At 49.9% G+C, this 13245-nt stretch overlaps 1 protein-coding gene across 3 annotated transcripts in view; it reads right to left on the bottom strand.

The window, feature by feature from the left end:
* Positions 1-13245, bottom strand: part of ARHGAP39 (Rho GTPase activating protein 39) — a 199107-nt gene that overhangs the window by 19459 nt on the left and 166403 nt on the right. For all 3 annotated transcript variants that reach the window (XM_083516611.1, XM_083516610.1, XM_083516612.1), the window contains one exon: positions 3161-3234. In XM_083516611.1, coding sequence (XP_083372737.1) covers positions 3161-3234 — 74 coding nt within the window. The remainder of the gene's footprint in view (positions 1-3160; positions 3235-13245) is intronic.

Here is a 13245-nt window from a genome sequence, read left to right as displayed (position 1 = left end):
TTAGGGAGTAATCAAGCATGGCGTTCTCTAGAGCTACAAACGGGAGCTGTGCAAGAGTAGTACTACCTGTAAGAACTTGAGAAGAACCTGCTGGATCTAGAACAGCTCCAGGGAAACAAGGCCAGTCCGGATGTAGCCCCACAGTGCTGACCCAGATCTTCAAGGCTGGGCCAACCTTCCGGCGTCTCCTCCTCACCCGCTGCCCCTTTAAGCGGCTTCTCTCCTTCCTTGACTCAGGCTCAAGCGGAAAGGTCAGCGGGGGGAGCTTCCCCGTGAAAGGCTCTCTTTGTGGTTCCACCTCTTTGTGGGTCTCTCCCCCACAAAGGAGCCTCAGGCTGGCTAGATCTGGGTATTCTCCTGCTATGAAAGGAGCCCTTTCTTAAAATGGCAGGATGCAGGAAGCCAGAATGCCAACGTCTCAGCGCTTCTTCCTATTCCGGGAGGTGGGAGAAGAACCCTGCCTGGTCTGCAGAAGGAGACCTTCAAGCCCTTCCTCCCATCTCTAGATGTGATGGGACAGGAGCTCAGAAGCCCCTTCTCCGTCCTCTCCAACACCATGGAGTGAAGAGGACGACACCGCTATTCTTTCTTTCTTTCTTTCTTTCTTTCTTTCTTTCTTTCTTTCTTTCTTTCTTTCTTTCTTTCTTTGGCAATCCCTCATAGCCAAGTAAGATTTTCTTCCATAAACACGGTTTTAACAGTGAGTCCGTAAGTAACAGGTATGTGGGTGGCGCTGTGGGTTAAACCACAGAGCCTAGGACTTGCCGATCAGAAGGTAGGCGGTTCGAATCCCCGTGACGGGTTGAGCTCCCATTGCTCGGTCCCTGCTCCGGCCAACCTAGCAGTTCGAAAGCACGTCAAAGTGCATGTAGATAAATAGGTACCAGCGTTTCCGTGCGCTGCTCTGGTTTGCCAGAAGCAGCTTAGTCATGCTGGCCACATGACCCAGAAGCTGTATGCCGGCTCCCTCGGCCAGTAAAGCGAGATGAGCGCTGCAACCCCAGAGTTGGACCTAATGGTCAGGGGTACCTTTACCTTTAAGGTGCTACTGGACAATTACTTTATATATATAATTGGCAGACAGAGAAGCAGAAGTACCTTATTTTCATTACTATTATTATCTTTTTTATTTCTACCGCTCCGGCGAGAAGGTAAACAGTGTTTCCATGCGCTGCTCTGGTTTGCCAGAAGCGGCTTAGTCATGCTGGCCACATGACCCGGAAGCTGTACACCGGCTCCCTCGGCCAGTAAAGCGAGATGAGCGCCACAACCCCAGAGTCGGCCACGACTGGTCCTAATGGTCAGGGGTCCCTTTACCGTGACTGTGGAGGCCAATTCTGGATCCACACATCCTTCCACAATGGGGACATAGTTTTCCGGGTGGGAGTTGATCACGGTGTGGATTTGCCAAGCGTGCCTTCCTGTTAGCACATTTCTCCCCTGCGTCCTGAGTTCGAGTGTCTTCAAAGCCCATGGCACCTTTGGTAAAGGCTGTTCTCCAACTGGAGCGCTCGCAGGCCAGTGTTTCCCAGTTGTCGGTGTTTATACAGTGGTGCCTCGCAAGACGAAAATAATCCGTTCTGTGATTCTCTTCGTCTAGCGGTTTTTTCGTCTTGCGAAGCATGCCCATTGAAGGATTAGCGGATTAGCGCTATTAGCGGCTTTTAGCAGCTTATCTGCTGATTGGATCAGCTGATAAGCGGCTTAGCGGCTTAGAAAAAGGTGGGGAAAGGGAAAAAACCCCGCAGGAACTCGCAAGACATTGTCGTCTTGTGAAGCAAGCCCATAGGAGATTCGTTTTGCGAAGCACCTCCAAAACGGAAAACTCTTTCGTCTAGCGAGTTTTCCGTCTTGCGAGGCATTCGTCTTGCGGGGCACCACTGTACTACATTTGTTTAGATTTGCCTTGAGAGAGTCTTTGAACCACTTTTGTTGACCACCAGCATTACACTTTCCATTTTTAAGTTTGGAATAGAGTAGTTGCTTGGGATCCTCAGGCATCCGCACAACATGACCAGTCCAACGAAGCTGATGTTGAAGAATCATTGCTTCGGCACTGGTAATCTTTGCTTCTTCCAGTATACTGATATTAGTTCGCCAGTCTTCCTAATCAAGCGAGTGGGTGACAGCGCTATGAATGGCTGCTAGCCACAATGGCTATGCTCTGATTCCCCAGTTGGAGGCAGCAATGCTCTTGATCCTGCTTGTGGACTACAGTGAGGACAAGAGACTGGACTAGATGGGCCGCTGGCCTGATTCAGCAGGCTCGTCTTATGTCATCATCATCATCATCATCATCTTCTGAAGAACTGTGCAAGCACACGAAAGCTTATACCCAGAACAAACTTAGTTGATCTCTTAAGGTGCTACTGGTGCTGTGGGTTAAACCACAGAGCCTAGGACTTGCTGATCAGAAGGTCAGCGGTTCAAATCCCTGTGACGGGGTGAGCTCCCGTTGCTCGGTCCCAGCTCCTGACAACCTAGCAGTTCGAAAGCACGTCAAAGTGCAAGTAGATAAATAGGTACCACTCTGGTGGGAAGGTAAACGGCGTTTCTGTGCACTGCTCTGGTTCGCCAGAAGCGGCTTAGTCATGCTGGCCACAAGACCCGGAAGCTGTACGCTGGCTCCCTCGGCCAATAAAGCGAGATGAGCGCTGCAACCCCAGAGTCGGCCACGACTGGACCTAATGGTCAGAAGTCCTTTACTTAAGGTGCTACTGGACAATTACTTTATATATATAACTAGCAGAGAGAGAAGCAGAAGTACCTTATTTTCCTTTTTTAAAGAATTATTATTATTATTATTATTATTATTATTATTATTATTATTATTATTATTTTCTTTTTTCTTTCTTAATCTCTTTCTTTTGATAAGAGATCATAGAATCATAGAATCATAGTTGGAAGAGACCACAAGGGCCATCGAGTCCAACCCCCTGCCAAGCATTAATTAACATAGATTAATGTTTTAGTTTGAGGGGGAAAGATATTTGATAATAAGCTTTGTATTCTTCTTTATACTCTAACAAAATTTCACAGATCGGTAGATCAAATCTATTGGCAGGGTGTTGGACTCGATGGCCCTTGTGGTCTCTTCCAACTCTATGATTCTATGAAATCCACACCCAAAAACTAGACAGAAAGGAGAGGATGGCAGTACCTTTTTGGCGCCCGTCAATGCTGCTTTCTGGAGCTTGCTGTAACAGTACTTGGCGTAAGTGCTTATTGCCACCCCTAGAAGAGAGGAGAGAGAGAGAAAGAAAGCAGCCAGTCAGAGCCAGGACAACCCACAAGGCCACCCCAACAAGAAAGAGACCCGGACAGGAGAAACCCCAGCAGCGTCCTCAAGAGAAGCCATCAGAGCAGCCTTTTCCAACCAGCCCCTCTCACCCTTCCTTCGAGAAGCTCATTTCTGGCCACGGCGACCCGAGACGGACCTTGGCAGAGCAAGTCCTCCGGCGAACCCCTTGCTCCGGCCGTGAGCTCGGCAAGAACCGCGTGCGAGCGACATGCAATGGCATCCGGACTCCTGCAGGACTCGCTGTCTCCCTCGAAGCCACTTGACACCCTCCCATCCCTCCAGCGCCGCTACCAGTATGTTTGGCTCCCAGTACGTTTCCAGACACAATTCAAAGTGTTGGTGCTGGCCTTTAAAGCCCTAAACAGCCTCGGCCCAGTAGACCTGAAGGAGCGTCTCCACCTCCATCATTCTGCCCAGACACTGAGGTCCAGCACCGAGGGTCTTCTGGCCGTTCCCTCACTACGATAAGCCAAGCTACAGGGAACCAGGCAGAGGGCCTTCTCAGTGGTGGCTCCCGCCCTGTAGAACGCCCTCCCATCAGATGTCAAAGAGATAAACAACTACCTGACATTCAGAAGACATCTTAAGGCAGCCCTGTTCAGGGAAGTTTTTAATGTGTGACATATTAGTGTATTTTTGGTCTTTGTGGAAGCCGCCCAGTGTGGCTGGGGAAACCCAGCCAGATGGGCAGGGTACAAATAATAAATTATTATTATTATTATTATTATTATTATTATTATTATTATTACCAAACCCGCCTTGACATGGCCTCTCCTCCTCCCAGAGGGCAGGGGTTGTGAGCGGGAGCAGCTTCCCGCAGCGGCAGGGAGGCGTGTTCAGCTCCCTGCTCCTGATTGCTTCTGTGGCCGCGGCCAAGCCTTCCGGCCGACCAATAGGGCCACCTGGTGGGCGGGGCTAGCTGCATTTAAACGGCCGCGGCAGCGCTCAGCTCCCAGTCTGTTCCTGCTTTCTTCAGATCTCCCGCCCTCCATCCCTCTTAAGTCAGCTTCTTTTTGCATCTTGACCTTGCTATGGACTTCGGTTGGTCGCCTTGGTTGCCCAAGGGGCCTGGTAGGACTTCTTTATCCATTTGGCAAACTGGCACCAGCCTCTTGGGTTTTCCACCTACCTCCTAGCAACTCAGCACAACTTTCTGGTATTGGCGGTTAGGCACTGGAATATGTGTGCTGTGTTGGAGGATTGGGTATGGGCCATCATCTACCCCTCCTCTTTTGGGTATTCCATTAAAGGAATCCAGCGGTCGTGGATCCTGTCCGATGCCCTGCTGGTGGCTAGGGCCATGGCACGACCCCCGGTGACGTCATGGGGCAGCTCCCAGTTGTACAGTCATACCTCGGGTTGAAGTAGCTTCAGGGTGAATATTTTCGGGTTGCGCTCCACGGCGACCCGGAGGTAATGGAGCGTGTTACTTCCAGGTTTCACCGCTTGCCAATGCGCTCAAAATGACGTCGCGCGCATGCGCGGAAGCGGCGAAACACAGCCTGCGCACGTGCAGACGTGCAGTCGCGTCTTACGTTTACTTCAAGATGCGAACGGGACTCTGGAACGGATCCTGTTCGCATCCAGAGGTATCACTGTATTTGCATCAACAAGCTCCTCCCACTGGATATGACTCCCGTGGAGTCTTGTATTGCTGTTTCATCCAATGCCTAAGCCAATACTACTCACATGCTGTAACCAATAAAAGTTACAGCCTAATTTTGCCCATTAACCATGCAGGTACCGCAACTAAAGCATCCATTGCAGATCGCCCTCTGCACCTTCACAAAAAGCCACTACACTTAAGGGAGAGAGTAAAGTCGTAGAATTGCAGTTGTAGAGTTGGGAAGGAAGCATAAGGGATCATAGAATCATAGAGTTGGAAGAGACCACAAGGGCCTTCGAGTCCAACCCCCTGCCAAGCAGGAAACACCATCAGAGCACTCCTGACATATGGTTGTCAAGCCTCTGCTTAGAGACCTCCAAAGTAGGAGACTCCACCACACTCCTTGGCAGCAAATTCCACTGTCAAACAGCTCTTACTGTCAGGAAGTTCTTCCTAATGTTTAGGTGGAATCTTCTTTCTTGTAGTTTGAATCCATTGCTCCGTGTCCGCTTCTCTGGAGCAGCAGAAAACAACCTTTCGCCCTCCTCTATGTGATATCCTTTTATATATTTGAACATGGCTATCATATCACCCCTTAACCTCCTCTTCTCCAGGCTAAACATGCCCAGCTCCCTTAGCCGTTCCTCATAAGGCATCGTTTCCAGGCCTTTGACCATTTTGGTTGCCCTCCTCTGGACACGTTCCAGTTTGTCAGTGTCCTTCTTGAACTGTGGTGCCCAGAACTGGACACAGTACTCCAGTACTGTGATATTCAGTCCAACTCCTGCAACACCCAATGTGGGACCCACGACCCTGAGATTATACGCAAACCTCACCAGGAAAATCACTGGCTCTTATTGCACTCAACCTTACAGTGCACACTTACTTTCCTTTCAACTCATCTCTGCCTTGGATTAAGACAGATCTTTAGAAACACCTTATAAACCTGTAACCTTAATTAGCTACCACTGGACAGGCTACCTTTCCAGATGTTCTCCAGATGTTCTAGACTCCCATCAGCCCCAGGCCACACGGCTACAGCCATCACCGCCTGAAGCCCCTCGACCACAGCTGGAACACTTGCAAACACTGAGGTCCAGCTCCAAGGGCCTTCTGGCGGTTCCCTCATTGCAAGAAGCAAAGCTACAGGGAACCAGGCAGAGGGCCTTCTCGGTAGTGGCACCCGCCCTCTGGAACGCCCTCCCATCAGATGTCAAACAACTACCTGACATTTAGAAGACATCTGAAGGTAGCCCTGTTCAGGGAAGTTTTTAATGTGTGACATTTTAATGTATTTTTAATCTTTGTTGGAAGCTGCCCAGAGTGGCTGGGGAAACCCATCCAGATGGGTGGGGTACAAATAATAAATTACTATTACTATTACTATTACTATTACTATTACTATTACTAAACACAATGCCTAATGAAGAAAAATGGTGCGTTGCGATAACAACATCCTAGGCTCCCCCAGCGAAAAGAGGAGTAGTTCTGCAGATATACCGGGTAATACTGAAGAAACGATGTGATAATAAGACGACTTATATGACCAAATCGGGAGTGGTAGCAGCAATGCAAATGTCAGAAAAGGATTGGAAAAGATCCCGCAACCTGCTCATTTTTTGTGTAAATGCAAAGGGATTTTATTTGAAGTGTTAACGCTATGGTATTTGACCCCAATTATGATGAAGTAATTTGCTAACAACTGCCCAATTACCAATCGTGCAAAAGCGGAACTCTATCAAGGCACCTACAGGAGGGAACTGCTGGAGGCAGTATGCGTCCAAATGACAGTTGCTGTGAATGGCAAGCGCTGTGTGATTGTCATTGTGTGAGTGAGTTGACTGCCCCAATAGTATGAGACGGATTTCCGTTCTTAATGCTAATTTAACCAAAATACAAGCGAGCAACCAGGGAGGGAACCTGCATACTTATTTGTGCTACATATTTCTTTGGAGTTTGGTTTTTTTCCTGTACTACCTGCTATGAAAATTCAATAAAGCAGTAAGTTTATACCCCTCCACAAAGAAGGCAGTTTTGTGCCTTCATTTCAAAGCGCCAGCTCCTTATCATTCCCAAGAACCTTTGGGAATATTAAACACATTGGTTTAAGTTCATGGTGGTAAGGTAAAGGTAAAGGGACCCCTGACCATTAGGTCCAGTCGTGGCCGACTCTGGGGTTGCAGCGCTCATCTCGCTTTATTGGCCAAGGGAGCCGGCGTACAGCTTCCGGGTCATGTGGCCAGCATGACTAAGCCGCTTCTGGTGAACCAGAGCAGCGCACGGAAACGCCGTTTACCTTCCCGCCAGAGAGGTACCTATTTATCTACTTGCACTTTGACATGCTTTTGAACTGCTAGTTTGGCAAGAGCAGGGACCGAGCAACGGGAGCTCACCCCATTGCGGGGATTCGAACCACCAACCTTCTGATCGGTAAGTCCTAGGCTCTGTGGTTTAACCCACAGCGCCACCCGCGTCCCAATAAGTTCATGGTGGAGAAACCTTAAATAATGCAAGAGGGCTCTGTATTCTCTGATACCTAATTATGCAATCATCGGAACAGGTTATCCAAATTCTTGCAAACCAACAAGGCCCAGAAGCTGCCTTGGGAATGTCGTTTCCTGGAAGGTCACAAACCCAGCATGTGGAAAGCATTGTGGCTAGATTCCTGTACGGATTTCAGATGGCCAAATCCCGCACGAGAGAAAATTCATCCACAGAGTGACCTTCAAGTCACCCTGGAGGGCTGTGAGCATGTGACCAAGAGCTCTGATCTTCCTGAAAGGGTGGCTATTAATATGCTGGCCACACAGTCCCCCTGGGACTGGTAATCCAATTACAGACACAGCCTTGCTCACAGAGGAGCATCTTGGGCAGCAGAAATGCCGTGTGGCGGCAGCAGCAGCTAACAGGCAGGGACCTTTGACTCCCAGAAGTCACGTGGCCAAGTGCACTGGCCCCATCTCCTAACCTGCTAGCCACCCTGTTATATACTGAGTTGAATAGGATTCAGAATGCTGCAGTCTGATTGGTCCTAGAACAATAGGATTCAGAATGCAGCAGTCTGATTGGTCCGCAGGAGCCACCTAATCCAGCTCCAGATGGAAGTGAATCCGCAATCTGATTGGCCTACAGGTGAATCTCGGAAATAGCCAATCACGTGGGGCTCATTGTGTAAATAATGTACAGTGGTACCTCAGGTTAAGTACTTAATTCGTTCCAGAGGTCCGTTCTTAACCTGAAACTGTTCTTAACCTGAAGCACCACTTTAGCTAATGGGGCCTCCTGCTGCTGCTGCGCCGCTGGAGCACGATTTCTGTTCGAATCCCTGTGATGGGGTGAGCTCCCATTGCTCAGTCCCTGCTCCTGCCAACCTAGCAGTTCGAAAGCACGTCCAAGTGCAAGTAGATAAATAGGTACCTCTCTGGTGGGAAGGTAAATGGCGTTTCCTTGCTCTGCTCCGGTTCGCCAGAAGCGGCTTAGTCATGCTGGCCACATGACCCGGAAGCTGTACACCGGCTCCCTTGGCCAATAAAGCAAGATGAGCGCCGCAACCCCAGAGCCATTGGCGACTGGACCTAGTGGTCAGGGTTCCAAATGGTCAGGATGGGGTGGGTCCTTTTAAAAACAAAGGGGGAAGCTACCATGGAAGCTTTGGGGCTCCACTTAAGTCCCACTCGGAGGATTAGTCCCCAGGACAGCTCTTCCACCTCAGCAGGGCAGCTGTACAAAGCGATCTCTGTGGACTTCCTGGGGTGTGGGAAAATGCAGAGAGACAGCGGATCTTTTGGGATAGTCAAATCCAACCAGCATAGCACTCTTGTGTCTCTTTTCCCTACCTCAACAGCCAAGGTCACGGTTCCTTTCCCTTTAGGATGCAACTAGGAGAGCTGGAAAGGCGAGGGCAGGGCGGGTGGGCAGAAAGAGAGAGAGGCAAATATCTGCAAAGCAGCCACACATCAATTTTCTCATGGGGGCGAAGGCACAGCTGAGATCTGAAGCAAGATGACAAAGGGCGAGGGAAGCCTTGGGCAAGGCCGGGGCTCTTAATTTCCGCTTCGATCGGCAGCACTGGCATTGCTACAGGTGCCATCAATAGTCCTCTCCTCCATCTCTGTGAATTTGTCCAATTCTCTTTTAAAGCTGTACAAGTTTCTGACCATCACCTGTGGGAGGGAGTTCCACAGTTTAACACACACTGCTCGCCGGGGCAGATTATCGCCACTGTCAGTTCTGCAGACTTGCAGCAGCTGCCGTATTAGCTACTGAGCTAAGTTTAATAATAAATAATAATATTTTTTTATTTATACCCTGCCCTTCCCGGTTCAGAAAACCGGGCTCAGGGCGGCTAACAACAAATTTAAAACACTTAATTGATACTACAAAAAAACCAGCATAAAATACGGTATAAAACGTGAATAACAATCAAATCAAAAATCAATTTAGGGGGGAAATCCATCCAATAAACATTGGATGATCACCAGGGCTAGCCGGCTAAATTAGTCCTATTTAGGCCAGCGAGGAGACCAGGGAAGAATTAGCTGTGGGGTCTCAGAGTGGGTGATCTTCCTAAAAGGGGAGGGGGAGGGAAGGAAGGGGAATAAAAGATCAGGCCAAGTTCAAATTGAAAGCCAGGGAGAAGAGCTCTGTCTTACAGGCCCAACGGAAGGAGGTTAAATCCTGCAGGGCCCTGGTCTCATGGGACAGAGCATTCCACCAGGTCGGAGCCATCACTGGAAAGGCCCTGGCCCTGGTGGAGGATAATCTGACTTCCTTAGGGCCCGGGACCTCTAAACTATGGACCTTAAGGTCCTCTGCAGGGCAGTCCAGGAGAGGCGGTCCCATAAATAGGGTACATTAAACCCTGTGCACCTTCAGACCAGGATACAATAAAGCCCATCTCACCCCATATCCCGAACCCTGTGCTCTCATCAGGACGTCCGTTCCATGCAGGAGAGAATACAGATTCTGTCCATCCCTAGCCTCAGATCTACCACTGCTCTGGAAAAGCAATGCAGAAAGAGACCTCGCCTGCTCTGAACCACATTAAATTCCTTGGGCGTTTGAAAATCCGGGACAGTTCTTTCTCCAGACATCTTCCCCACAGACAAAACAAATCTGGAGCTCGCCAGGGAGGTCTCCTTGTGAGCAGGGTCGGAAGGGGTCAGCTCCCCCAGTGCCGGCTGTCTTGGCAAAGCCTTGTTTGTTCCGCTTGTCTTCCTCTGCTTCTTGGGATCTCTGGGCGACGCTGACACATTGATGTGCCCAGGGGCTGAGGAAGAGGCAAGATCCAGATCTGCCAGAAAGGAAGAGGACAAGGGTCCCCGGTGCTCAGTCTAGCTAGGATCTCCAGTAAAGGACTTCCGGAGCAATGCACAGCGACTAACAGCAGCAGGAGCACAACAGAGATGTTTCCGGTGGCTTTGGAAAGAAGAAGATGCTCACCGGGAGGATGTCAAGATGCAAAAGCAGTAAGGACATAAGGAGAGATGGCTGGATCAGGCCAGGGGCCCATCGAAGCCAGCATCCTGTTCTCACAGTGGCCGACCAAAGGGAAACGCAGGAGCAGGATTCGAACACAGGAGCAGTCTCCCCTCCTGGTATTAGAAGCATAGAATCCTAGAGTTGGAAGAGACCCCAAGGGCCATCGAGTCCAACCCCCTGCCAAGCAGGAAACACCATCAGAGCACTCCTGACATATGGTTGTCAAGCCTCTGCTTAAAGACCTCCAAAGTAGGAGACTCCACCACACTCCTTGGCAGCAAAGTCCACTGTCAAACAGCTCTTACTGTCAGGAAGTTCTTCCTAATGTTTAGGTGGAATCTTCTTTCTTGTAGTTTGGATCCATTGCTCCGTGTCCGCTTCTCTGGAGCAGCAGAAAACAACCTTTCTCCCTCCTCTATGTGACATCCTTTTATATATTTGAACATGGCTATCATATCACCCCTTAACTTCCTCTTCTCCAGGCTAAACATGCCCAGCTCCCTTAGCCATTCCTCATAAGGCATCGTTTCCAGGCCTTTGACCATTTTGGTTGCCCTCCTCTGGACACGTTCCAGTTTGTCAGTGTCCTTCTTGAACTGTGGTGCCCAGAACTGGACACAGTACTCCAGGTGAGGTCTGACCAGAGCAGAATACAGTGGCACTATTACTTCCCTTGATCTAGATGCTATACTCCTATTGATGCAGCCCAGAATTGCATTGGCTTTTTTAGCTGTATTCAGGAACACTGCTGCCTCAATCCGCAAAGGCAGAGCACAGGTATTACGGCTACCGGCCATTGAGAGCCCTCTCCTCCTCCATGAATTTGCCCAGTCCTATTCTATTCTTTTATATGCCTGTTGCCTTTGTCCATGGAGTTTTCTTGGCAGGGATACTGGAGTGGCTTGCCGGTTCCTGCTCCAGGTGGATCACGTTTGGTCAAAACTCTCCACTATGACCTGTCCATCTTGGGTGGCCCTGCACGGCATAGCTCATAGCTTCTCTGAGTTATTCAAGCCCCTTTGCCACGGCCATGAAGGAGTGTTGGAGGAGACTCTTGAGAGTCCCATGGACTGCAAGAAGATCAAACCGATCCATTCCTAAGGAAATCAGCCCTGAGTGCTCACTGGAAAGACAGATCCTGAAGCTGAGGCTCCAAGACTTTGGCCACCTCATGAGAAGAGAAGACTCCCTGGAAAAGACCCTGATGTTGGGAAAGATGGAGGGCGCAAGGAGAAGGGGATGGCAGAGGACAAGATGGTTGGACAGTGTTCTCAAAGCTACCAGCATGAGTTTGACTAAACTGCGGGAGGCAATGGAAGACAGGAGTGCCTGGCGTGCTCTGGTCCAGGGGGTCACAAAGAGTTGGCATGGCCTGAGGAGAGTCCCAAGGGCCAGATAGAGAGGTTTGGAGGGCCACACCTGGCCCTGAGGTTCTCCCACTCCAGGTTAGGGCTTAACCCAGTGGTTCCCAGAGCGGTACCTATTTATCTACTTGCACTGGCATGTTTTCGAACTGCTAGGTTGGCAGGAGCTGGGACAGAGCAATGGAAGCCAGTCGCGGGGATCCGAACCGCCAACCTTCTGATCGGCAAGCCCAAGAGGCTCGGTGGTTTAGACCACAGCACCTCCCGCTCCCCTCTTTAGAGAGTAGGGGGCACTGGGAATGTGTTTATGGAACCAAGGAGACAGTGGCCCGAAAAAGATTTGGGAACCACAGGCTTAAACCATGACCTCTGCCCAGAATGTTATGACTTATGGGGAGCAGGGACGCGCTTGTTGGGGGGCACGGGGTGGGGCTTATGGGAGCAGGACAAGGAAGCCGACTTGGAGGAGAAGTTCTGTGTCCAGAGTACTGTGTCCAGTTCTGGGCACCACAGTTCAAGAAGGACACTGACAAACTGGAACGTGTCCAGAGGAGGGCAACCAAAATGGTCAAAGGCCTGGAAACGATGCCTTATGAGGAACGGCTAAGGGAGCTGGGCATGTTTAGCCTGGAGAAGAGGAGGTTAAGGGGTGATATGAGAGCCATGTTCAAATATAGAAAAGGATGTCACATAGAGAAGGAAGAAAAGTTGTTTTCTGCTGCTCCAGAGAAGCGTACACGGAGCAATGGATCCAAACTACAAGAAAGAAGATTCTACCTAAACATTAGGAAGAACTTCCTGACAGTAAGAGCTGTTTGACAGTGGAATTTGCTGCCAAGGAGTGTGGTGGAGTCTCCTTCTTTGAAGGTCTTTAAGCAGAGGCTTGACAACCATATGTCAGGAGTGCTCTGATGGTGTTTCCTGCTTGGCAGGGGGTTGGACTCGATGGCCCTTGGGGTCTCTTCCAACTCTATGATTCTATGATTCTTGTGCTCAGGACAGACTTCTGCCTCTGCTTACGCTGCAGCTTTTGGGTCTTTGCACATGAAACTATTACTCCGGAATGCCCTCCCACGTGAAAAAACGAAGGGTAAGGTTACTGATCTCCAACAGGCTGGCCTTTTTCCTTTTTCAAAAAATGAAAGAGTGGGAACGTCTCCTGTTCCAAGCTTCCACCCACAGGCAAAACCAGGTCTGGAAACCCAAACAAAAACTCCTTTTCAGCCCTCTTTGATCGAGCCAGAGAGCGGAGAGTTTCTCCTTTCAGGGTCTCTGGGGAGCAGGCTTTTATGTTCCTGCGAATGGTGCAACCGATTCCCCGAGAGGTGGTCTCTCTGGGCAGGAAACTGAAGCTGTTGCAATGCTCAGGACGGGCTGCAAACCTGCTAGCAATAAAACCATCCGACTTTTAATGGGCTGAGCTGGAAGCAAGAGCAACACTTCTCTCCGCTCCAACTCCAAGACAACGTGGTCCGAAATATCTGCTGAATACT

Source organism: Podarcis liolepis (assembly GCF_965112155.1).
Source record: "Podarcis liolepis genome assembly, chromosome: 8".
NCBI classification, from domain to species: Eukaryota; Metazoa; Chordata; class Lepidosauria; order Squamata; family Lacertidae; genus Podarcis; species Podarcis liolepis.
The sequence above is the reverse complement of the archived record's forward strand: the minus strand, read 5'-3'. Positions and strand labels throughout refer to the sequence as shown.